The 26324-nt window shown below is 44.5% G+C and overlaps 2 protein-coding genes across 7 annotated transcripts in view; one reads left to right on the top strand and one right to left on the bottom strand.

Moving 5' to 3' along the window:
• Nucleotides 1-19831, bottom strand: part of bbs9 (Bardet-Biedl syndrome 9) — a 303117-nt gene extending 283286 nt beyond the window's left edge. For 2 of the 5 annotated variants that reach the window (XM_078397603.1, XM_078397606.1), the window contains exons 1-3: nt 19746-19831; nt 9001-9116; nt 8241-8391 (exon numbers count right to left, since the gene is read on the bottom strand). In XM_078397603.1, the coding sequence (XP_078253729.1) occupies nt 8241-8391; nt 9001-9106 (257 nt within the window). In that variant the 5' untranslated portion in view covers nt 9107-9116; nt 19746-19831. Of the gene's footprint in view, nt 1-8240; nt 8392-9000; nt 9117-19658 lie in introns of those variants that run through there. The other 3 variants (XM_078397604.1, XM_078397605.1, XM_078397607.1) reach the window with 3 other exon arrangements.
• A 4414-nt stretch (nt 19832-24245) lies between these two features.
• Nucleotides 24246-26324, top strand: part of nt5c3a (5'-nucleotidase, cytosolic IIIA) — a 33012-nt gene continuing 30933 nt past the window's right edge. Inside the window, exon 1 of one of the 2 annotated variants that reach the window (XM_078397601.1) lies at nt 24246-24414. In XM_078397601.1, the coding sequence (XP_078253727.1) occupies nt 24277-24414 (138 nt within the window). In that variant the 5' untranslated portion in view covers nt 24246-24276. The remainder of the gene's footprint in view (nt 24415-26324) is intronic. The other variant, XM_078397602.1, reaches the window with a different exon arrangement.

Here is a 26324-nt window from a genome sequence, read left to right as displayed (position 1 = left end):
TGGGAACCAATTTAGTTGTAGTGCAGAAATTTGAATGCGCGAGGAAACCATGCAAACATCAGGGGGGATGAAGCTGAGATTTTCTGAAGAACTGCAGGTTCACACAAAGTAAAATGGCTCCCTCTGCTGATCAAAGTCATGCTGCAATTTCACTTTGTGAAACTACTGCCAAATGCAGATTATACCACATCTCTTCGATTAACACAACGCAAAACTCAATACTGTTCACGCAAAAATATAGCTCCCTACAGACTATTCCATGTTGTATGCTCACAGCACTCTGGTTTTGGTTCTCCTGGCCCAGGATACTTGCACATTAATGTAAATTTAAAGTTGCACCAAACTAGTGCACATGCTTTGTGGGTCAACAGATCAGGTGATGAGGAGGACGGACACTGACAATTAGCAAGATATTTTAAAGAAAAGGGATAAGGACAGAACACAAGCATGATAATGGGGAACAATAATAGAGCGGTTTTATCTGAAGTTGTAAATTTCAATGTTCATTCAAAAGAATTGCCAAGTGCCTACACAGAAGGTAGAATGTTGTTCTAGTTTATCTTGAACTTCACTATAGTATTGAGGACAGACAGGTATGAATTGGATTGGGATTAAAAAATAAAATGGTATGCAACAGGAAGTCCGGGATCACTCAGAATAACTGAGTATCGGTATAGCAGTGATCACTAAATCTATATTTGTTCTCTCCAATGTAGAGAGCGCAAATATAAATTTGTTCTATATTTGCAACATTGCTGTCCTCCAGCGCTTACAGCACCCGAGACTCGGGTTCGATTCAGACTACGGTGCTGTCAGTATGGTGTTTGTACGTTGTCCCCATGACTGTGTGGGTTTTCTCCGTGATCAGTTTCCTCCCACACTCCAAAGACGTACAGGTTTGTAGGTTAGTTGGCTGGTACAAGTGTAAATTGTAAATTGTCCCTAGTATGTGCAGGGATCACTGGTCGGTGCAGACTCAGTGGGCCGAAGGGCCTGTTTCTGCGCAGTATCTGTAAACTAAATAAAATAAACAATACCACTTTGTGAACACCAAATGCAGTACACAAGATTAGATGAAGTGCAAGTGACTCACTACTTCACATAGAATGTTGGACTCCTGATTACTGGGAAGCGAAATGGTGAATCTCATCTAGCTGAATGGGATGCGAGTGGATGGGAGTATTGGGTGTCAATGGTAAAGAATACCAGGGAAATCACAAAGCAAGTATTATTATTGTGACATACACAGTGACAACACAGTGAAGATACAGTGAAAAAACCTAATTTTGCAAATCATTCCATACGTGCATACATCAGGTAGTGCAAAAGAGAATAAACAGCAGAATATACAGGTACAAAGAAACGCTTTTTTTTTTAAAACGCAAGAGGCACAACGAGGTAGGTTTGAAGATTGGGAGATCAACGTTATTGCAAAAGGTCTGTTCAAGAGTCTGATGACAATGGGAAGAAACTGCTCTTGTATCTGATGGTATGCGCTTTCAAATATTTGTACCTTCTGTCCAATGGGAAAGGAGAGAAGAGATCAGAGGACAAGGATTGAGATTTATAGAACACTGGAATCTCTTTTGGGAGAGGTGACCTGTGTGAGAGGAACGGGTTGGACCTGAACTCGAGGGAGACAAATATCCTTTCTTAAGGTTTGTCTGTGCTACTTGGGAGGGTTTAAGCTATCGAGACAGGGTGATGGGAACCTGAGAAGGTCAGAAATTGGAAGGAGAGAAGGCTGAGGATAGTTCCAGAAAGTCTCAAAGGAACGACAGGCAGGGAGAGGTGAAGGAATATGGTGTGTTTATTTCAACGCAAGGAGTATTGTGGGGAAAGCAGATGGACTTCGAGCCTGGATCTGATGATGATGTTGTGGCCATTGCAGAAACGTGATTTCGAGAGGGACACGACCGGCAGCTCAATGTTCCAGAGTTTCAAATGTGATTGATAAGGAGGCAAAAAGAGGTGGAGGAGTTGCACTGCTAATCAGGGACCCAGAGTGGACATACTGCAGTGTTTGTCTGTTGAGGCGATATGGGTAGAGCTTAGAAATAAGAAAGGTGCAAGCACTCTAATGGGATTCTACTATAGGCCCCCCAATAACAAGCAGGAGATAGAGGTATAGATATATAGACAGATTACTAAAATATGCCAGAGCAACATGGTTGTCTTAGTGGGTGACTTTAGCTTCCTCAATATTGATTGAGATATGCTCCATGCCGAAAGCTTAGAAGGGACAATATTTGTGACGTGTATCCTAGAAGATTTCTTGAAACAGTATGTGAATAATCCAACTCAGGAAGGGAATATGCTGGAACTGGTGTTGGGAAATGAGTCTAGCCAGTGGACTGATAATTAAATGGAAGAAATTTTTGGGAATAGTGATCACACCTCCAGAAGTTAAGGTTATTTTGAATAAGGAGAAAGCTGGACTTGCAGCAAAGGCTCTAAATTTGAGTAAGGCAAACTAAAAGGTTATTAGGCAGGAGCTTGGGAGGGTACACTGAAAGCAGTTGTTATTGGATAAGTCCATATTAGATATGTGGGTCATTTAAAGGCCAGTTGATCGAAATTCAGAACCGGCATATTCCACAAAGGAGGATTGATAAGGATGGTAAAGTAAGGGAACGTTGGGTGACCAAAGAGGTTGCAAATTTAGTTAAAAAGAAAAAAGTAGGCGCATACAAAGGTTTAAGAGGATAGAATAGGACAAGGCCTTTGAGGAATATTAAGGAGGAAAGAACTCAAGCGGGTAATTAGAAGGGCCAAAAGGGGGAACCAAATGGCTTTGCTGAGTTGGATTAAAGAATATCCCAAAGCTTTTTACACTTTCATTATACTTTATTCCCACTCCTTGCCTTCTGCCAGTCAGCTAACCTTCTATTCATGCTGGTACTTTGTCTCTAATACCATGGCCTCCTATAATTTATTATGGGGAACAAGGAAATGGCAGACGAGTTGAACAGGTACTTTGGATCTGTCTTCACTAAGGAAGACACAAAAACAATCTCCCAGATGTTCTAATGGCCAGAGATCCTAGGGCAAGGGTTCCCCCAGGGGGTAAATTTCGCCTGCCCAGGGGGTAAATTTGTTGATTCTGGATTTGTACATATTGACTGTGTTTGGTTTTGGTGTTCATCATTAGTTGTTCAAAAATAAGTGAAATAACATTGTTATGTGCTATTACTATTGTTATTTGAACTTAAAATAATAATAATAATAATAATAATTCATTTATTTTATATAGCGCCTTATCGGGTGCTCAAAGCGCTTTACAAAGACAATTAACATAAAAACAAACAGACAAACTATCCTGATGGAAAAGCGGCGAATAAACAACGCCAGCGTCCTCTCACGTCAGGGTCCGGCAGTAGACATCAAAAAGCACAGGACACACAGATACAATTTTTACACAAACAGCCATCACAGTGATTGCTCTAGGCATACCCTCACTGTGATGGAAGGCAAAGTCTTATCTCCTCCTCATTCTTCTCCCGTGGTGCCACGAGGCGATCGAGGCTCCCAACTTTTTGAAGCCCCCACTGGGCGATGGAAAGTCCCAGGGCCGAGCCGAGCAGGCCGATGAAAGTCCTGAGCCCCCACCGGGCGATGGAAAGTCCCAGGGCCGAGCCGGCCGATGAAAGTCCTGAGCCCCCACCGGGCGATGGAAGGTGCCGCGGCCAGGCCACGCAGGGTGATGAAGGGCCTGCGGGCGGGTCGATCGTACCTCGCGCTTCGGGGCGGTCGAAGCTGCTACGGCTGGAGCTCCCAAAAACCGGTCGCCAGCCAGGGACCTGCGAACTCCCGATGTTGCGGTCTGCAGGGCCCACGGCCGAAGCCTCCGAGATGGTAAGTCCAGGCCCTGCGACCGGAGTCTTCAAGGTCGATCCCAGCTGGAGGCCGCCGACTCCACGATGTTAGGCCGTAGCGCGAACGGAGATACGACACGGTAAAGGTCGCATCTCCGTTGAGGAAGAGATTAGAAAAAAAAGGTTTCCCCCAACCCCCCCACCACCCTCCCACATACACAGAGTTAAAAATAGAACAAAACGTACATTAAACGATGACAATAGACAAAAAACAAAAAAAAGACAGAGAGACTGCCGGTGAGCCGCAGCTGCAGAACACAGCCACGCCCCTTAGAACATAAAATAATAATCTTAAACAGTATGTTAAAATTTCCCCTTTGTTGGTTGCTTTACGTGGAAGTGTAAACTCAAATTACTGAACAAAACAGGATGGGGAAAATTTACTTTTGAAAAGTTGCAAAAGGGTAAATGGGACGAAAAAGGGGTAAACAGGATCGTTCCGAGTCAGCATGGATTTACGAAGGGGAAATGATGCCTGACTAATCTTCTGGAATTTTTTGAGGATGTAACCAGGAAAATGGACAAGGGAGAGCCAGTGGATGTAGTGTACCTGGACTTTCAGAAAGCCTTCGATAAGGTCCCACATAGGAGATTAGTGGGCAAAATTAGAGCACATGGTATTCAGGGTAGGGTACTGACATGGATAGACAATTGGTTGGTAGACAGGAAACAAAGAGTAGGGATAAATGGGTCCCTTTCAGAATGGCAGGCAGTGACTAGTGAGGTACCGCAAGGCTCGGTGCTGGGACCTCAGCTATTTACAATATACATTAATGACTTAGATGAAGGGATTAAAAGTAACATTAGCAAATTTGCAGATGACACAAACCTGGGCGGTAGTGTGAACTGTGAGGAGGATACTATGAGGTTGTAGGGTGACTTGGACAGGTTGTGTGAGTGGGCAGATGCATGGCAGATGCAGTTTGATATGGATAAATGTGAGGTTATCCAGTTTGGTGGCAAGAACAGGAAGGCAGATTATTATCTGAATGGTGTCAAGTTAGGAGAAGGGGACGTACAACGAGATCTGGGTACCCTCGTTCATCAGTCACTGAAAGTAAGCATGCAGGTACAGCAGGTAGTGAAGAAAGCTAATGGAATGTTGGCCTTCATAACAAGGGGAGTTGAGTATAGGAGCAAAGAGATCCTTCTGCAGTTGTACAGGGCCCGAGAGACCACACCTGGAGTATTGTGCACAGTTTTGGTCTCCAAATTTGAGGAAGGACATTCTTGCTACTGAGGTAATGCAGCGTAGATTCATGAGGTTAATTCCCGGAATGGTGGGACTGTCGTATGTTGAAAGACTGGAGCGACTGGGCTTGTATACACTGGAATTTAGAAGGATGAGAGGGATCTTATTGAAACATATAAGATTATTAAGGGATTGGACACGCTAGAGGCAGGAAACATGTTCCCAATGTTGGGGGAGTCCAGAACCAGGGGCCGCAGTTTAAGAATAAGGGCAGGCCATTTAGAACGGAGATGAGGAACAACTTTTTCAGTCAGAGAGTTGTAAATCTGTGGAATTCTCTACCTCAGAAGACAGTAGAGGCCAATTATCTGGATGCTTTCAAGAGAGAGCTAGATAGAGCTCTTAAAGATAGTGGAGTTAAGGGGTGGGTATGGGGAGAAAGCAGTACGGGGTACTGATTGTGAATGATCAGCCATGATCACATTGAATGGCGGTGCTGGCTCAAAGGGCCGAATGGCCCACTCCTGCACCTATTGTCTATTGTCTTCAGTGTAAACCAGCATCTGCAGTTCATTCCTACGCATTAAGGATAAGAGTTAGGAAGTCATAATGCACCTTGATAGGATTTTGGTTAGGCCATCTTTGGAGTACTGTATTGTGTACGGTTCTGGTTGCCCCATTACAGTAAGGATGTGGAGGCTTTGGAAAGGGTGATGAGGTTTACCAGAATGATGCCTGAATTAGAGGGTATTTGCCACAGACTTGGATTGTTTTCTCAATGCAGGAGGTTGAGGGGGACACCTGTTAGAATATATTAAATTATGAGAGATATGGATTGGGGGGGAGTCATAACCTCCCCCCATCCTCCTCCCTCCAGGACAGAAATATCAAATTTCAAGGCATCGTTGTAAGGTAAGGAGAGCAACATTTAAAGATGATATGCGGGGCAAGTTTTTTTTACACAGAGGGTGGCGAGTGCCTGAAACTTGCTGCTGGGGGTGATGGTTGAGGCAGATATGATAGTGGCATTGAAGAAACATTTGGACAGGCATTTGGAAATGCAGGGTTATGGATCAGGTGCAGGCAGGCAAGAGTTGGTCTCGGCATCATGATCGGTACAGACATTGTGGGCCAAAGGCTCTGTTGCACTGCTGTACTATTCTACTTTCAAAGTTCTATGACCAGGTGTAAGTGGTCCTTGATTTTGTTGGGTGCTTTCCCAAGGCAATATGAATAAAGATGGAGTCAATAGAGAGAAGCGTTTGCATGATGTACTGGGCTTAATAACTTTGCAATTTCTTGTGATCTTGGGCAGAACCGTTTCCTTGCACATCGTTTCTATTTGCGAAACTCTCAAACTTTCTTCTTTGGCAAGCAGGCACACTTGCTGATAAAGTCTGAGGCAGCAATGGTGTCCTCATTTAGGCTGGCCACATGGACTAGACCAACAACTTAAAAGACTTACATAGTAGCTCAACTGTTTCCTCAGACCATTGCTGTAATGCTGCTGGGTCCCATGGAAGATGAGCATCAGGAGAACTCAATTGTTGTTCTGACCTAGCAGAGTCCCTGTTACATGGCACATTCCCATCAAACACCTGTCCATTCACTTCCCTTCCCTTCCCATCATCTCGGGGCCTAAGCAATCATTCCAGGTGAAATAGTAATCACTTGAACTTCATCCAATCCAGTGTACTTCACTGTGGCTTCCTCCAAATTGGAGAAAGCAAGCTCAGATTTGGTGATCACTTTGTGGAGTACCTGTGTTCATTCCGTAGGAGGAACCCTGAACTTCCTGTTGCATGCCATTTTAATTCTCATTCCAGCCCCTTTCTGATCTGTCTGTAAACTCCTCCATCCGACAGTGAGGTCCAACATAAACTAGAAGAACATCACCTTATCTTCCATCCAGATACTTAGCAACTGTTTGGATAAATACTGAATTTGCCAAATTCAGATCAACTGTGCTCTCATTGTTTCCCATTATCATGCTTACATCCTGTTCTCATCCCATTTACTGAATACTGAAAGGCCTGGATAGAGTGGATGTGGAGAGGATGTTTCCACTAGTGGGAGAATCTAAGACCAGAGGTCATAGCCACAGAATTAAAGGATGTTCCTTTAGGAAGGAGATAAGGTGGAATGTCTTTAGTCAGAGGGTGGTGAATCTGTGGAATTCATTGCCACAGAAGGTTGTGGAGACAGTCAATGGATATTTTAAAGGCAGAGATAGATAAATTCTTGATTAGTATAGGTGTCAGGGGTTATGGGGAAAAGGCAGGAGAATGGGGTTGAGAGGGAAAGATATATTAGCCATGATGAATGGCTGAGTAGCCTTGATGGGCCGAATGGCCCAAATCTGCTTCTATCCCTTATGAAAATTTATTTTAAATGTCTTGCGAATGGTCAGTTCCTTGTCACCGTATCTGTCTTAACCTATCACATATAAGCTTTAGTCTTGCACCTTCCCTCTTCACACTTCCCCCTGCAACCCCCTCACAACTCTGCTTTGAAAACTGTAAACCCTCGATTCTCCCCCCAGTTCCAACGAAGGGTTGCTGCCTTGAAACCGTGGTGGTCTCCCTTTCTGCAGATGCTATTTGGTTTCCTGTGCCTTCCAGCATATCTGCTGTTATTTCAGATTCCAGCTTCTTCAGCTTTATTTGGTTGCAGAGCCATGAAAATTGGCTGATTTCCCCCATGTTCATTCAGGACGTTGCAGCTAATTATAATTTTCCTCTTCCAAAATCAATAATCAGACAAGGAGCAGTGTGCTTACCAAGAGTCAAGAGTCAAGAGTGTTTTTAATTGTCATGTGTCGCAGATAGAACAATGAAATTCTTATTTGCTGCAGCACAACAGAATATGTAAACATAGTACACTGTAAACAATATGATGAATGAGAGAGCTTGTCAGTTACAGCACTGATTTCTGCCGTTTCCTTTATACAGGTAAGCTGAGAATTATTATATTTGATGATTTTCTGCTGTGCTGCCGGCAACATGTCACCACAGACAGGCGCCATCTTGAAGGCCATAAAATAAGTCACAGTGAAAATTATATTTAGTCTCACTCAATCCATATTCATAAGGGGTTTAAAACTATTACGCTTGCAGTTATTCTTGGCTGGTAATTTAACTCTCCCCAGTCTATATAATAATTTATCTACTTACGAGACAAATTTGCCAACCTCCATCTGTAATATCGGATCCTGCAACTGAAGTTCTAGAATAAGTTCTTCTGGTTGAAATGCTGCTCCCGGTTTGGAAGGATTTGGAGAATAGATACGTAGAATCCCCTTATAGCTGCCAACAATAATTTTATCTGCAGAACCAAGAAAAACAAAACTAATTGGATTATTTTGTCTGCTTGAATTCATTAAAGCAGGAAGCCTGATATGAATTCCAAAGTTATTTGATAATTATTATATTAATTTTCAATATTGACCATAGTCCACATGTCTACTTCATTCAAGGCAGTAAGAAATAACAAAGGGTTCCAGATTTAGCGGCTTCTAATCACCAATATTTTAGCATGTTAAGGCTGAATGTTAATTTGTGTTTGGAAAATGGTAGCTCCAAGAATGAAGCAAATCACTCTGGAGCTTCTTTATATATTTATTTTCTCTCCTGAGTAACCAGGAGTGCCATAATGGCCAATTATGAAGATTTGAATGCAACAAGAAAAATAGAAGGGAGGAGGATTTAGGGTAGAGAGGAGGAGCTTTTCTAGTTTGCTTTTCTAGGCCACACAGCTTTTCTAGTTTCCTGATTTATCGGCAATCAAAATGGGGAAGGAAGTCTTTGTGAAATGTTACATTTTGTTTAAATTACATTATTGCGAATTCTACAACTGGCCAATACCTCCCTTAATTGCAATACACCATTCCATCCGACCATAAAACTATTGCGAGTCGGTGTCTATTTCACTTACCACTTTCAGTGTTGTCAACATCAGCAACACATAAACATCCTTGGTCAAAATCCTCTTGTTCTCCTACAGATGTAGACCACCAATCTCGAGCTTTAAATAAAGACATCTTTGTCAACCTGAAATCACCAAAGCAATGAAAGTCTCAGACAAATGATGCACAGAATGGGGTTTTTAGAAGTGTTATTATAGGAAGATTACTAAATTTAGATTTCCAGCTTTCTTCCCCCTATTCCATCACTCTGAAGAAGGGTTCTGACCCAAAATGTCACCTGTCCATTCTCTCCCCAGATGCAGCCTGACCTACTACGTTCGTCCAGCACAGTGTGTTTTGGTAAAGATTGCCAACACTATGGGAACAGAAAATAGGAGCAAACCATTCAGTCCTTCAGGACTGCACTGTCATTCATTATCATCAGCTTCAGCATTTAGTTCTGACTTTCTCCCCACATTCTTTGATTCCTTTCGTGTTAAGAAATTCATCTGCATCTTTCTAAAATATATCTGATGGCATGGCCTCCACTGTTTTCTGTGATAGAGAACACAAGATTCATAACCCTCTAGGTAAAGATATTTCTCCAAATCTTGGTTCTGATCAGCATACACCATATACTGAGCTTGGGACATTCCGAACTTAGACATCAATTTCTTTGTAATAATAATAATAATAAACATTTATTTTATATAGCGATTTTCCAAGTGCTCAAATACGCTTTACAAAAACAGTCATGACATAAAAACAAACAGACGAACTATCCTGACGGAGAAGCGGCGAACAAATAGCGCCAGCGTCCTCTCACGTCAGGGTCCGGCAGTAGACAATAAAAACACAAGACACACAATTACAATTTTAACACAAACAGCCATCACAGTGATTGCTCCAGGCACATCCTCACTATGATGGAAGGCAAAGAAAAGTCTTATCTCCTCCTCATCCTTCTCCCGTGGTGCCACGAGGCGATCGAGGCTCCCGACTTTTGAAGCCCCCACCGGGCGATGGAAAGTCCCAGGGCCGAGCCGAGCAGGCCGATGAAGGTCCTGAGCCCCCACCGGGTGATGGAAAGTGCCGCGGCCAGGCCACGCAGGGCAATGAAGGGCCTGCAAGCGGGTCGATCAAACCTCGCGCTCTGGGGCGGTCGAAGCTGCTACGGCTGGAGCTCCCGAAAGCCGGTCGCCAGCCAGGGACCTGCGAACTCCAGATGTTGCGGTCTGCAGGGCCCAAGGCCGAAGCCTCCGAGATGGTAAGTCCAGGCCCTGCGACCGGAGTCTTCAAGGTCGATCCCAGCTGGCCGGCGACTCCACGGTGTTAGGCCGTAGCGCGAACGGAGATACGACACGATAAAGGTCGCATCTCCGTTGAGGAGATTAGAAAAAAAGGTTTCCCCCACCCCCCCCCCCCCCCCACATATACAGAGTTAAAAATAAATCAAAACATACATTTAAATGATAACAAAAGACAAAAACAAAAAAAAAGACAGAGAGACTGCCGGTGAGCCGCAGCTGCAGAACGCAGCCACGCCCCCATGTAGTATAAGAAAATAACTGCAGATGCTGGTACAAATCGATTTATTCACAAAATGCTGGAGTAACTCAGCAGGTCAGCCAGCATCTCGGGAGAGAAGGAATGGGAGAGAAGAAAACTCTTCAATTTCTTTAATGGGTTTTTGAGATTCCCTCGTGCTTATAAACTACAAATGAATATTGACCTCATCAACTAATCTCTCATACATCAGTCCTGCCATGTCTAGTGAACAGGCAGAATCTATTCCCAGAGTGAAGTGTCAGAGTTTAGAGGGCAGAGCTTTAAGAACAGAAGGAGGACATTTAATGGAAATGTGCTGGACGACTTTTTTGTTTTACAGAATGGCGAGTGCCTGGATTGCGCTGCCAGGGCTGGTGGTGGAACCAGATATAATAGTGGCATTTAAGACGCTTTTAGATAGGCACATTGATATGCAGGGAATGGAGGAATCACATGTACGCAGAGAGTTTAACCTGATATCAGGCCTGTTCATGTGCTGTACTGTTCTATGATCTATATTTAACCTTTCAGTACATTCCTTCTATAGCAAGAACATCTTTCCTCAGATAACAAGACCAAAGCTGCATATAAATCTCCAAGTGGAATCACACCAAGGCCTTGTACAGCTGCAACAAGCCAACTTGGGTTTATTATTATCACGTGTACTGAGGTACAGTGAAAACCTTCGTTTTGCATGCTATCCAATCAAATCAGGTAAAACTATATATAAATATAATCGTCCAACTCAAATACAATGGTTAGAGAAATGGGGAAGATACAGAATAGAAATGTGACATATTACAAGTATATGATTGTTGGTAAGACTGCCCCTGGAATAGTGTGCAGCTGTTTGCCATACTGTAGAAAGATGTTATTAAGCTAGAGAGGAAGCAGAAAAGATTCACAAAGAACTTGCCGGGAAAGGATGGTTTGATCACTTCAGGAGTGATTGGATAGGCTGAGACTATTTTCCTTGGAGACTGAGGGATGAACATAGAGTTTATAAAATCACGAGTAAAGATAAGGAGGATGAGCATTGTAATTTTCTCAGGATAGGGGAGCCTAAAACTAGAAGGTGTGGATTTAAGTGAGAGGGGAAAGATTTAAAGGTGACCTAAAGGGGCCAGTTTCTCCACACATTGTGTGGTGGGTATATGGAACAAGCTGACAGAGGAAGTGGTAGAGCAGGATACAGTTACAATGTTTAAGACATTTGGACAGGTACATGGATATGTATGTTTCAGAGGAGTATGGGCCAAATCTGGGCAAATAGGACTAGTTCAGAAAAACATGGACAAGTTGGGCTGCATAATTGCATGACTAATTCACTAAGGCTCCTTGCACTAAGGATCCTCCACTCAGAGAAGTGGAGGTTAACACCACTCAAGGAGTCCATGCCCCCAATCAGTACAATGTCAGCTCCCAGGTGGGAAGTCCCATTCCTCATATCCCTGCAACCTATTCTCACGTAATCCACCAACTCTCCTTTGACTCATTTTACCAATAACCTCGGGAGTTATTTACAGAATCCAATTAATCATGTATTTTGTGACATGCGAGGAAACTGGAACACCTTGGTGGAAACCCACACAGTCACGGAAAGAACAAGCAAACTGCATAGTGAGCACCCAAGCTCAGGATCAAGGACCACTCACACCCCAGTCATTTTCTCCTCTCAACTCTCCCATCAGGCAGAAGGTACAAAAACTTGAAACCTTCTTTCCCACTATTAGACTCTTCAACAGGTGCATTGCCGACCTCGCAATCTACCTTGTTGCCGCCCTTCACTTTTTTAATTCACATTTTCTCTGTAGCTACAATGATCAGCCAAACCATTATGACCACCTGCCTAATATGCTGTTGGTCCTCCGTGTGCCGCCAAAACAGCGCCGACCCCTGAAAGTGTCCTGTGGTATCTGGCACCAAAACATTCGCAGCAGATCCTTCAAGTCCTGTAAGTTACAGGGTGGAACCGTTGTGGATCGGACTTGTCGATCCAGCACATCCCACAGATGCTCAATCGGATTGAGATCTGGAGAATTTGGAGGCCAGGGCAACACCGTGAACATTTCATCATGTTCCTCAAACCATTCCCGAACAATGTGTGCAGGTTGCAGGGCGCATTATCCTACTGAAAGAGGCCACTGCCATCAGGGAATACCATTGCCATGAAGAGGTGTACTTGGTCTGCAACGATGTCTAGGTAGGCGACACGTGTCAAATTGACATCCACATGAATGGCTGGACCCGGGTTTTCCCAGCAGAACATTGCCCAGAGCATCACACTCCTTCACACACTGACTTTGTCATCTTCCCACTGTGCATACTGGTGGCATCACTGCCCTCGCGCATCGATGAGCCTTGGGCGCCCAACACCCTGGCGCCGGTTTGTGGTTTGTCACTCCTCGGACCACTGTCGGTATGTACTTACCACTGCTGACCGGGAGTACCCCACAAGCCTTGCCATTTCAGAGATGCTCTGACCCAGTCGTCTGGCCACAACAATTTGACCCTTGTCAAAGTCGCTCGGGTCTTTACTCCTGCCCATTTCTTCTGCATCCAACACATCAACTTCAAGAACTGACTGTTCACTTGCTACCTAAGATATCCCACCCCTTGACAGGTGTCATTGTACAAGATAATCAATGTTATTCACTTCACCTATCAGTGGTCATAATGTTTTGGCTCATTGGTGTATACACTGCACTGTTTCTTTTATCTTGAACTTCCTGTTGTACTCATGTACGATTTGATTGTAATCATGTATGGATGATTACCTGGAATTCTCCTTTATCACATCTGCCAATCATATTGTGACCCTTTTTGCCCTCCTAATTTCCTTCTCAAGGGTTCTCCTACATCTCTTATACTTCTCAAGGGACTCACTTGATCGCAGCTGCCTATGACACTCTTTTATTTCCTTACCAGACTTTTAATATCTCTCATCAATCAAGGTTCCCCAATTGTGATAGCCTTTGTCTTCATGTTTGCTCCAAACTCTTCCTTTCACATCTGTATCTGCCAATAGCAGCTGCAATCAATTCCCTTTTTCATACCATTGAAATTTACCTTCCCCCAATTTAGGACTTTAATACGAAACCCACCCCTTTTTTTTTTTACCATGACTCTCTCGAGACTGATAGAATTATAGAACATAGTACAGGTTAACGTCTGATTTTCCTGCATCTTCAGTTCCACACCAACAGAGGTCAAGTGATAATAATAAGACAATAGACATCAGCCTGCTAAAAATAACCCTCCCGTGTCTCTTAAGCACCATGGAGTGCCAGAAACTTGAATAAAACAAATATAAAATGTAAACTGAATGTGAATGGAATGACCTGCCTACCCATCCCCAGCTCCCACCGTCTCCCCGGACGTTTAGAGCCCCAGCGTCAAACATCACTACCGACTTCCAAGGTGCACCCACCGCAAGGACCAGTGACACAGCTGTTGTTGCGGCTCACATTGTAACCCCTGGGGACAGAGTTTCCCACCGAGGGGCTCCCACCGCTCTCACCTGCTGCTATTTATTGCTGTTGGCAGTGGCTTTGAACGCTCCACGCTCCACCGGCTGCTTCTCCCGTTACTGTCCAGTCGGCCTTTATGCCCGCACCCCTCCCACTTCCCCTCATCACCTCCTCCATCTCCCCCGTAGCCTCCGACATACCCTACCGTCGAAGCGGCAGCAGGTGAGAAGGGAAGAAGCCACACGGTGACCGATCGCGTTTTGTTGGTGGCCCGAAGAAACCGCTGACCCCAGGGACTGCAACGTGAGCCACAACAACATTTCTCTCAAGGTCAGTAAGCCAAAGGAGATAGTAATTGACTTCAGGAAGCGAAGCTGTATACATACCCCAGTTTGCATTAATTGTGTTGAAGTAGACACCATCTCCTTGGCTAGGAGTCAAATAGCTAGGAGTTAATATCACCAACAACTGGACCACCCATATTGAAGCAACAACCAAGAAAGCACACCAACGCCTCCACTTCCTTCAAAGGCTTAAGAAGTCTGGCATGTCCCCTACAACTCTCACCAACTTCTACAGATGCACCATAGAAAGCATTTTATCAGGATGCATCACAGCATGGTTTGGGAACAGCTCCATCCAAGACCATAAGAAATTGCAGCGAATTGTGGACGCAGCCCACACCATCACACAAGCCAACCTCCCTTCAATTAACTCCATTTATACCTCACACTGCCTCAGCAAGGCCAGCAGCATCATCAAGGACAAGGCGCACCCTGACCACTCCCTCTTCTTCCCTCTCCCATCAGGCAAAAGGTATAGAAGTGTGAAAACACCCATCTCCAGATTCAGGGACAGTTTCTTCCCAGCTGTTATCAAACAACTGAATAATCCTACCACAACCAAAGAGCAGTGCTGAACAATAATCTACCTCTTTGATGACCCTCAGATTATCCTTGATCGGACTTTGCTGGCTTTACCTTGCATTAAACGTTATTCCCTTATCATGTATCTATACACTGTAAATGACTCGATTGTATCATGAATTGCCTTTCTGCTGATTGGATAGCACGCAACAAAAGCTTTTCACTGTACGTCAGTACACGTAACAATAAACTAAACTGAAACCGAAATGACAGCCTTGTCACTACCGTGTTGGCAGGTCCATCCGCTATATCCAAAATTGGTTATAAGTGGGTCCGTTAAAATGAGGGGTTACTGTATTGCCTTTGCAAAATGGTTAGGAGAGAAGATTGAGAACATAATTGAAAAGGGATTTTGGGAAGCAGCCTTTTAAAGGTGACCAGTAAATTAGAGAAGGCTTGTCAGGCAGTTCAGAGTTCCAGAGAGTAAGAGGAAAATTGAACAGAATGGTGGGAGGAGGGGTTGTGGGGTGGTGCGAAGGGGCCAGGCATAGTTGAAAAGCGAAACACTTAAACATTGAGCCAGAAGAGATAGAATTAGAAAAGGCCAAGGAGGGATTTCAAAGTTCAGATGTAAGCAAAGCACACTTGCCACTCGCAATATTACCTGTGGCCACTCAGGGAAATGCAACTGAGCTCTTGTAATTTTGTCCGGATTATAAGGGGGATGGACTATCAGTTGCTTGAAAATCAATATTCAACCTGTATAGTACTGGAGAGGAACAGTCACTTTGGCACCCAATGTCTGTGTCAAACATGATGCCAAGACCAACTCTTATCTGCCTGCATACAATTCATATCCCCCCCATTCCCTGCATATTGATATGCCTATCTAAAAGTCTCTTAAATGTCATTATCTTATCTGCCTCCACCACCCTAGTCTCATGTTCCAGGCACTCACCACCCCCTGTAAAAAATACTTTTCCTCACATCTCCTTTAAACTTTGCACCTCTTACCGTAAAGCTATGCCCACTGCTACTTGATATTTCCATCCTGGGAAAAATGTTCTATCTTCTCTATCTACACGTCTCTTAATTTTAAATACTTCTAACAGGCCAACCTCCAGCCTTGAGAAAACACTCTAAGTTAGTCCAACCTCTCCCTGTAGCTAATACCTCCTAATTCAGACACACTTAAATTCTGCCCCATTTAATCCCTTAGCATCTAATTAACAGGTCAGTGTATCATTGGTTTGCAGGGAACAAAACACATCGAGTTTAACAGCATGTGGCACAAAGCAAAATTCATACCCTGGAGTCTCATTTCCATTGTCAGAAATCTGGGAATAACTTTCAAGAGTTTCATCTTCTTTGAGGCTTTTATTAGTTTGAATGCATATCCCTGAAGTTACTTTGATTGATCAACACTGAGCTGCCAGTCACTCGACAAGAGTCAGCACTATAAATGCACATGCAAAGACTTGCTCATATCAAACAAGAGTTCCACAAATTCAAAACACTCCATATAAGCAATTTAACCAAGGAACTAAATGACTGAACAGTCTGAAGAAGAGTCCCAGCTTGAAACATCACACATCCATGTTCTCCTAAGATGCTGTATGACCCGCTGAGTTACTTCAGCACTTTGTATCTATGTTTGTAAACTAGCATCTACAGTACTTTGTACTAAATAACAATATGGTTTTGTGCCTGCAAACTACTCCGTACTTTGAGAAATATTATGAGCGAACCAACTAATCTTTTGGTCCCTCTCCAAGCTACATCAAAATAGAAGACTAGAATGCAGCAAACTGACTGACTACCGCTTATTACTGCTACATGCAATACACTCCATCTAACTCAAAGTGGTGCAATGAACTACCCCACTACAGATAGACACAAAAAGCTGGAGTAACTCAGCGGGACAGGCAGACCTTTGAAGGGTCTCGACCCGAAACGTCACCCGTTCCCTCTCTCCAGAGATGCTGCCTGGCCCGCTGAGTTACTCCAGCTTTTTGTGTATTTGTTCGGTTTAAACCAGCATCTGCAGTTCCTTCTTACACAAGTAGAATTCACAAAATATCTGAAGATTGGTCATGTCAAAGTGCTGGTCTCTGAAACTTAATGATATGTGGTAGTTGTCATGAAGGGACAACATGCACCTTGGGAGGTATTTTATCTCAATGCCAAGGACAAATTCTGGACATCACATAATTCTATGTACAAAAAATGTTGTTCGCTGCAGATGGACTATGCCAAGTTTTGGACCACGGGGAGTCTAAGGGACAAGCTGGAGCACACAGGAGTGGATCACGACTTCACATCCCGGATTCTGGACTACCTCACCAACTGCCCACAGTATGTGAGGACAAGGAATTGTGTTTCTGACATAGTGGTCTGCAGCACAGGGGCTCCGCAGGGAACAGTTTTGGCTCCTTTCCTGTTCACCCTGTACACTTCATGCACAGCTCAGCCAACTGCTATCTGCAAAATTTCTCTGACGACTCTGCCATCGTTGGCCTCATCACAGATGACGATGAGAGAGTCCAGAGAACTGACCCAAGACTTTGTGGACTGGTGCCAGCGGAACTGCCTCCAGATCAACGCAGGGAAAACCAGGGAGATGGTGGTGGATTTCCGCAGGCGCAGCCACTCCCCCTTGACACCGGTGAACATCCAGGGAACGGACATTGAGAGAGTGGACTCTTATAAGTACCTGGGTGTTTACCTGAACAATAAACTGGACTGGACTGATAGCATCAATGCACTTTATAAGGCCAGAGCAGACTGTATCTGCTGAGGAGACTCAGGCCCTTTGGAGTGTAGGGGGCACTCCTGAGGACCTTCTTCAACACTGTGGTGGCATCAGCCATTTTCTAGGGAGTGGTCTGCTGGAGCAGCAGCATCTCAACTGCTGACAGGACGAGACTTGATAAACTGATTGAGAAGGCCAGGTCTGTCCTGGGATGCTCAGTGCAGGCGGTGGGAGAGTGGAGGATGATGGCAAAGCTATCATCACTGCTGGACAACGACTCCCACCCCATGCAGGACACTGTCACTGCACTGAGCAGCTCCTTCAGTGACAGACTTCACCCCAAGTGCGTGAAGGAGAGATATCGAAGGTCCTTCCTTCCTGCTGCTATCAGACTGCACAACCAGCACTGCTCCCAGTAGACTAGTAAATAAAGATAATTATCTTTATTTTAATTATAATGAATGCTTATCTATTTTTGCTATCCACTTTGCTGCTGCAACCCTGCAAATTTCCCCGTTGTGGGATGAATAAAGGATTATTAAATTATAAAAATTAAAAATTAAAACTAGAGGGCATGCGTTTAAGGCAAGAGGAGAACCAGAGGACATAGGTTTAAGGTCAAACACTGGATGACATATATTTAAGGTGAGAGGGGAAAGATTTAATAGGAACATAAAAAAGGGTGATGGGAATACAGAACAAGCTGCCAGAGGAGGAAGTTGAGGCCATAACATTTTAAAAATATTTATGCAGATATATGGATAGGGACGGCCCAACGCTGGCAGGTGGGACTGGTATAGATGGGGCATCTTGGTCAGATTGGGCAAGTTGCATCGAAGGGCCCATTTCCATGCTGGATGACTCGATGACTACAAGAAAGATTTGAAGATTAAAATAGGTTTATCCATATAGAGCAGGGGTGGCCAAACTTGCTTAATGTAAGAGCCACATACGATAAAGTTCAGATGTTTGAGAGCCGCAAGACATGAACAAAAGAGCCGCAAGACATGAACTTAAATATTTTTACTAACCATGAACATTAAACTTACGTTTTATTCCAATGGGGTCTCAATTCATACCCAGTAAATAATTATAAAGCTTGACATTTTTTCTTATTTACCTTTTATATTAACTGTGATGAAAAAAGGAGCTCAGCCAACATATTTCCACGAGCCGCATATTAAAGGTCAAAGAGCCGCATGTAGCTCGCGAGCCGCGGTTTGGCCACCCCTGATATAGAGGGTGGATACAAGGACGAGCTTCCAAAAGTAGTGGTGGAGGCAGGTACAATTGGACAGATAATTTTCAGTCCAATTGGACAGACAAAATTCCAATTTTTAAAATGTTCTCGTTCTATCCTATGTAAACTTGGCCACCCAAAACTCAGTAGCTTGGTATCATATTCTAATTAACTTTAAGTACTTCAAAATAATGTATTTCATTCGATGTAGGATATAAACAAAACTGAATGTATTGCATTAATCATGCAAAAATTACCTTAAGCTTTAAAATCTTTAACTAAATTTTGACTACTTGCAATATTAGTACATACTTCAATAAATATCATTGATTGGATGGGAATAATAACTCTCTGGAAGTTTGATGTGATAACAAGTACAGAATGGCATTGCTGAACCTTTGCACAAATGTGTAAGATGTGCCCAGGATTTGTTCAGCACTAATCAGCTTTGTATCTTCCAAATCCAAAGCCTGAAACAGATTGCATCTCTGCTCGGATTGTCATTTAAATTGGTGGGCTTGTCCAGCAGTCCATAAGGGACTAAGCCACACGTGTACTTCATTGAGCTGGATGTTAACGTTAACCTGGACACAGGGAGGGGAGCAAAACCAGTCCCAGGTAAAGAAGCCCCCAGAGAACGAGGATTGTTGTTCCCCATTTTAGCACCTTCACCCAGCTCTACAAAATGAACAGCTCTAAGATAGGAAGAGGGGCTGTGGGGGGTGGGAAGCAGATTTGTCCCCGAAAATTGAGGGTGAGGGATGGAGGAATTTGGAGGAGGCCCTCCTGGTTCGGGGAGGGGGCAGCGTACCTCTCCCGTGTGGGTCTGTAATGCAGGAAACCGAGCCCCAGCCCGGGCCACCGCCGCTGATGTAGTGAGAGATAAGTGAGTACCAACCGTCGCGGAGAGAGTCCGGGCCGCGAGCCACCCACCGCTCTGTCACCAATGTGCCACCCGCTCCACTGTTGTCATAGGCACAGCGCCGCCACGAGCAACGCTCCGACAGTGCGCAGGGCTGGAAATTGCTCCACTGCCTTGTAGGAATTGTAGTCCTGACGTAGCGCTCTCTGCACAGCCTGCCTCTGAAATAAATCAGAAAGCATCCAGCAGGTCAGACGTCATAGTGGGGAAAAAAACAGTTATCTTTTCAGGTCGGGCTGGATGTCTTTGGTGAAAGGTGACATGTTAATTATGTTTCTCTTTTCACAAATGCTGCCTGAAATGATGAGGTTCCCGCATGTTTCCAGCGTGTTCCATTCAGTCCACACATTCCAGACCTAGCACTCTAAAAATGCATTGCAGATTCCACAACTAGTTTCAACAATGAGCTGGGATTTGTCGGAAACCTCCCCTCTTGCAGTCTGAAGAAGGGCCACAACCCGAAACGTTGCATATCCATATCCTCCAGACACGTTGCCCGACCCGCTAAATTACTCCAGCACTTTGTGTTCTAAGCAGGATTCCAGCATCTGCAGTCCTTGTGATCTCTCTTACATTTCGTTTGATTCATATTTCCAAAGAGCAGTAGTTTGCATTCCCCTTCTACCACACCTGTGCCAGCTTTTGCAGCCGAATCAAAGAGAATCGGAGGAAATCATTGGGGAACAGACAGTTGAAACAACAAATGCAATTATTGTTTACTATTCGTGACATATAGAAACATAGAAAAATAGATGCAGGAATAGGCCATTCGCCCCTTCGAGCCAGCAGCGCCATTCAATATGATCATGGCTGATCATCTAAAATCAGTACCCTGTTCCTGCTTTTCCCCCACATCCTTGATTCCTTTAGCCCTAAGAGCTAAATTGAACTCTTTCTTGATCCAGTGCCTTTTGTGGCAGAGAATTCCACAGATTCACAACTCTCTGGGTGAAGTAGTTTTTCCTCATCTCAGTCGTAAATAAAAACTATGACCCCTGGTTCTGGACTCACCCAACATCGGGAACATGTTTCCTGCATCTAGCCTGTCAAATCCTTTAAGAATTTTATATGTTTCTAGAAGATCCCTTCTCATTCTTCTAAACTCCAGTGAATATAAACCCAGTCGACCCATTTTTTCATCGTATGTCAGTCCCGCCATCCCGGGAATTAACCTGGTGAACCTATGCTGCACTCCCTCAATAGCAATAATGTCATTCCTCAAATTAGGTGACCAAAATTGCACACAATACCAGGTGCGATCTCACCCAGGTCTTGTTGCACCTCCCCTTTTCCTAATCTGACACCATTCAAATAATAATTTGCCTTCCTGTTCTTGCCACCAAAGTGGATAACCTCACATTTATCCACATTATACTGCATCTGCCATGCATCTGCCCACTCACCCAACCTACCCGTCACCCTGCAGCCTGATAGCATCCACATCGCAGCTCACACTGCCACCCAGCTTTGGGTCATCCGCAAACTTGGAGATGTCACATTTAATTCCCTCGTCTAAATCGTTTATATATATATTGTAAATAATGGGGGTCCCAGCACCGAGCCCAGCACCACTAGTCACTGCATAAAATTGAATATCAATAAGCGTGGATGATAAAAATATTGGGGTGCCTAGCCAAATTCCTCTTTGGAATTCCTCTTTGCTGCCGTCTTCAACATCTGGATTTCCTCAACTTACTTTCACTCCTTGCGAATCAAGGAATATTGTAATGTCAATGCAATACTGTACATAATATCTAAGTTCAGCCACTGCTCCACTGTTATCAAATTCTTGAATGGACATCTCACAAGCAAAAAGATGTATTCCTAATCACCTGCAATTTGCACCTGTTTTTACCTTTAGCTCTAACAATATCTCTGCACTCTGTTTTTTTTCTTTTTGCATTGCTGTACTCATATATAGCAAAAAACTGTTGTTCCCACTGTGGCCTTCTTTAAACCCAAACATTGATTGCCGTCAATCATTTTGCTGAACACCTATCCTCTGTCCACCAAGGCCTGCTGGAGCTCCTGGTTGTCAAACATTTTAACTCCCCTTCCTATTCCTATACTTGATCTTTCTGTCCTTGGCCTCCTCCATTGACAGAATGAGGGCACACACAGACTGGAAGAACAGCACCTCAAATTTAGCTTGGACAGCTCACAACCCAAACAGTATGAACATAGAATTATCAAATTTCAAGTAATCCACCCCTCCCCTCCACCCCACCACACCCCAGTCACCCTGTTCCTTTCTACCCCTACAAATGCTAATCTCTAAACCCCAAGCCCCGCAGTTCCCCTTTGTCCACTACTTTCCCCTCTTTATTATATGAACCCCTTCTACCATATCCCACCCGGTGGCTTTACATTTCATTCCTCTTCTTCTTTCCTTATCTGACATCCTTTTGTCTACTTTTAAACTTTTAGCCTTTGTCAGTTATCCCATCCATCTGTCAATCACTTCTCCCCTTCACCTGTATCCACCTGTCACTTGCCAAGCTTTTTCCATCCCACCTCTCTTTCACAGCCTTCTCTCCCACCCCACGCCCACTCCAATCAGTCTGAAAAATGGTCCTAACCCCAAACATTGTCCATTAATTTTTCTTCAAGTATAACGCCTGGCCCACTGAGCTCCACCAGCACTTTGTGTTTTGCTCAACATTCCAGAATCTGCAGTTTCTCGTGTACGTATGTATGGTTTTGATTATGATCATGTATGGATGTTTTGTACTTGGATAGCATGCAAATGTTTTCACTGTATTTCAGTACACATGACAGTAAACCATATAAGTGAATAAAGCAGAAGGTTCTGGAAAAACTCAGCTGGTCAGGCAACATCTGTAGAGGGAATAGATAATGTTATTTTGGGTTGGGACCCTTCTTCAGACTGATTAGTCAAGTCAAGTCAAGTTTATTTGTCACATACACATACACGATGTGCAGTAAAATGAAAGTGGCAATGCCTGCGGATTGTGCACAAAAAGAATTACAGTTACAGCATATAAATAAAGTTAATAAGTTACTATAGTGTAGACAAAAATTTAGTCTCTAGAGTTATAAAAGTTGACAGTCCTGATGGCCTGTGGGAAGAAACTCTGTCTCATCCTCTCCGTTTTCACAGCGTGACAGCGGAGGCGTTTGCCTGACCGTAGCATCTGGAACAGTCCGTTGCTGGGGTGGCAGGGGTTCCTCATAATCTTGCTTGCTCTGGATCTGCACCTCCTGATGTATAGGTCCTGCAGGGGGACGAGTGTAGTTCCCATGGTGCGTTCTGCCGATTGATTGGCCGATGGGTGGACTAGCGATGATATAGAGACTAAGTGGGTTGGGGGGAATAAATGGAAGGAGAGCAGGGAAAGGAGGGATGTTTCTTACTTTTGGAGATTTCAGTGTTAATAATCTTGGATTGTAATCTATCCAAGTGGAATATGAGGTCCTATTCCTCCAGTTTGCATGTGACCTCACTCTGGCAATGGAGGAGGCCCAGGGCAAAATGTTGGTCTGGGAATGAGACGAGGAGTTAAAATGATTAGCAACCAGGAGATCCCGTAAGCCTTGGTGGACTGAGCGTAAGTCATAGACTCTATGTGTTTCATAAAACAGTCACCTAGTTTATGCTTGGTCTCAATGATGTTAAGATCATATTGTGAGTATTGAATGCAGTAGATGAAGTTTGAAGAGGTGCATGTGAACCTCTGTCTCACCTGGAAGGGCTGTTGGGATCCCTGGATGGAGGTGAAGAGGAAATGTAGGGACAAGTGTAACATCTCCTGTGGTTGAAAGGGAAAGTACCTGGCGAGGGAGTGGTTTGTTTGGTAAGGAATAAGTGGACCAAGATCTTGTGGTCTCTGTAGAAAAGGGTGGGGATGGAAAAATGTGACTGGTGATGGGATCATTCACTCCTTCTACAATCAGTCTGAAGAAAGATCCCAACCCGAATCATCGTTTGTTCATTCTCTCCCCAGCTGATGCCTGACCCGCTGAGTAACTCCAACATTTTGTGTTTGGTTCAAGATTCCAGCATGTGCAGTTCTTGTGTCTCCATAGAAGTGAATAATTTTTACATAAGTGAAGGAGCCATAATAGTTAGCAAAATTGGTTGTGCGACTGACAGAATGAAAATTGAGGGTGCAGGAAGACACCAATTTGACTGGGAATATGCAGAAAATTGGCGGGGAGATTTTAATTCGCATTGGTGCTTCCGGAAGTTAATTCGTTTTGGAAAGGCTGACACCAGGGGTGTATGCACGATAAACGGCAGATAACTAATCGATGTTCAAAACAGCTTAACAGAACAAATTATCTTCTATCCTGAATGTATTTATTATTCCACAAGGACATTTGAGATATTACTGTGAAAAGTTAATACAACAGATATCCCCTAAATGCAATGCGTTTAACCTCGGCCTGCTTCAGCGATTGTCCCTCCCACTGCCCCGTGAGCAGGAGATTGCGCATGCTCGCAGGCCGTGAAAGTGACGCAGGCGCAGAACGTTGTGAAGCGGGGATGGAGCGGGCGGCGGTGACGCGCCTGGGTGTGGCGGTGGGTGCTGGTCTGTGTGCGGTGATCGGCGGTGCCGTGCTAGCCCAGTACATCTTCACCATGAAGAAGAAGGCCGGTCGCAAGACCAAGATCATCGAGATGGTGAGTGAGTGAGTGAGCTGGGGCCCGCCGCTCGGGTCACAAAGACGTGTGTCCGGGTGCGGCGGCAGCGTCACCGGTTCCAGGCTGGTGGAACGCTGCGCCGCCGAGGAGGCAGGTGAAGCGCCGGCGGTGGCTCGGCGTCGTTGATCGGTAAAGATAGAGCAGACTGGCTGATCGCCGAGAGACCGAGACCGAGGCCGGCTGCTGCTCGAAGGGCAACTGCGACAAACTTGTTCTTTCATTCGGGAAAGACCAGGAAATACACCGCAGGCCGGCGGCACAGTGCAGAGAGAAACGAGGCAAACGTATTTCCAATATTTACTATTTTTATTTCAGATTTCCAACATTTGCTTTTACTCCTTGACCTGTCTGCTGTATTTGACTCTATTATGTACAAGCCATTTTCCTCCAACTCCAGCCCGCAAGATATCCAGATGGGTGGGACCAGACCTGACAAGTTATTTTCTTATTTATAGCCAGGAAATCGACAACAGTTGTTTCTCTTTCTATATCACGCGAGTATCAGGGATGTGCCCCGCTCCCCTCCCCTCTCTCCAACATCTCCATTGCTATGTGCTACCGTCAGTCTAAAAATATAGCAGCAGTTTCAATGTATCCGTTGAAGGCAGAAACAGGTGAAATTATTATGGGGAACAAAGAAATGGCAGAAGAGTTGAACAGGTACATTGTTTGTGTTTTCCTTAGTGAAGTTTACGAATAAGGGGTAGTGAAGACAGAACCAATCTCCCAGATGTACTAGAGGACAGAGGATCGAGGGAGACAGAGGAACTGAAAGAATTTTGCATTAGGCGAGGAATAGTATTGGGTAGACTGATAGACAATAGACAATAGGTGCAGGAGTAGGCCATTCAGCCCTTCGAGCCAGCACCGCCATTCAATGCGATCATGGCTGATCACTCTCAATCAGTACCCCGTTCCTGCCTTCTCCCCATACCCCCTCACTCCGCTATCCTTAAGAGCTCTATCCAGCTCTCTCTTGAAAGCATCCAACGAACTGGCCTCCACTGCCTTCTGAGGCAGAGAATTCCACACCTTCACCACTCTCTGACTGAAAAAGTTCTTCCTCATCTCTGTTCTAAATGGCCTACCCCTTATTCTTAAACTGTGGCCCCTTGTTCTGGACTCCCCCAACATTGGGAACATGTTTCCTGCCTCTAATGTGTCCAATCCCCTAATTATCTTATATGTTTCAATAAGATCCCCCCTCATCCTTCTAAATTCCAGTGTATACAAGCCTAATTGCTCCAGCCTTTCAACATACGACAGTCCCGCCATTCCGGGAATTAACCTAATGAACCTACGCTGCACGCCCTCAATAGCAAGAATATCCTTCCTCAAATTTGGAGACCAAAACTGCACACAGTACTCCAGGTGCGGTCTCACCAGGGCCCGGTACAACTGTAGAAGGACCTCTTTGCTCCTATACTCAACTCCTCTTGTTATGAAGGCCGACATTCCATTGGCTTTCTTCACTGCCTGCTGTACCTGCATGCTTCCTTTCAGTGACTGATGCACTAGGACACCCAGATCTCGTTGAACATCCCCTCTTCCTAACTTGACACCATTCAGATAATAATCTGCCTTTCTATTCTTACTTCCAAAGTGAATAACCTCACACTTATCTACATTAAACTGCATCTGCCATGTATCCGCCCACTCACACAACCTGTCCAAGTCACCCTGCAGCCTTATTGCATCTTCCTCACAATTCACACTACCCCCCAGCTTAGTATCATCTGCAAATTTGCTAATGGTACTTTTAATCCCTTCATCTAAGTCATTAATGTATATCGTAAATAGCTGGGGTCCCAGCACCGAACCTTGCGGTACCCCACTGGTCACTGCCTGCCATTCCGAAAGGGACCCATTTATCCCCACTCTTTGCTTTC

This window comes from Rhinoraja longicauda, chromosome 4, assembly GCF_053455715.1.
Source record: "Rhinoraja longicauda isolate Sanriku21f chromosome 4, sRhiLon1.1, whole genome shotgun sequence".
NCBI lineage: Eukaryota > Metazoa > Chordata > Chondrichthyes > Rajiformes > Arhynchobatidae > Rhinoraja > Rhinoraja longicauda.
The sequence above is the reverse complement of the archived record's forward strand: the minus strand, read 5'-3'. Positions and strand labels throughout refer to the sequence as shown.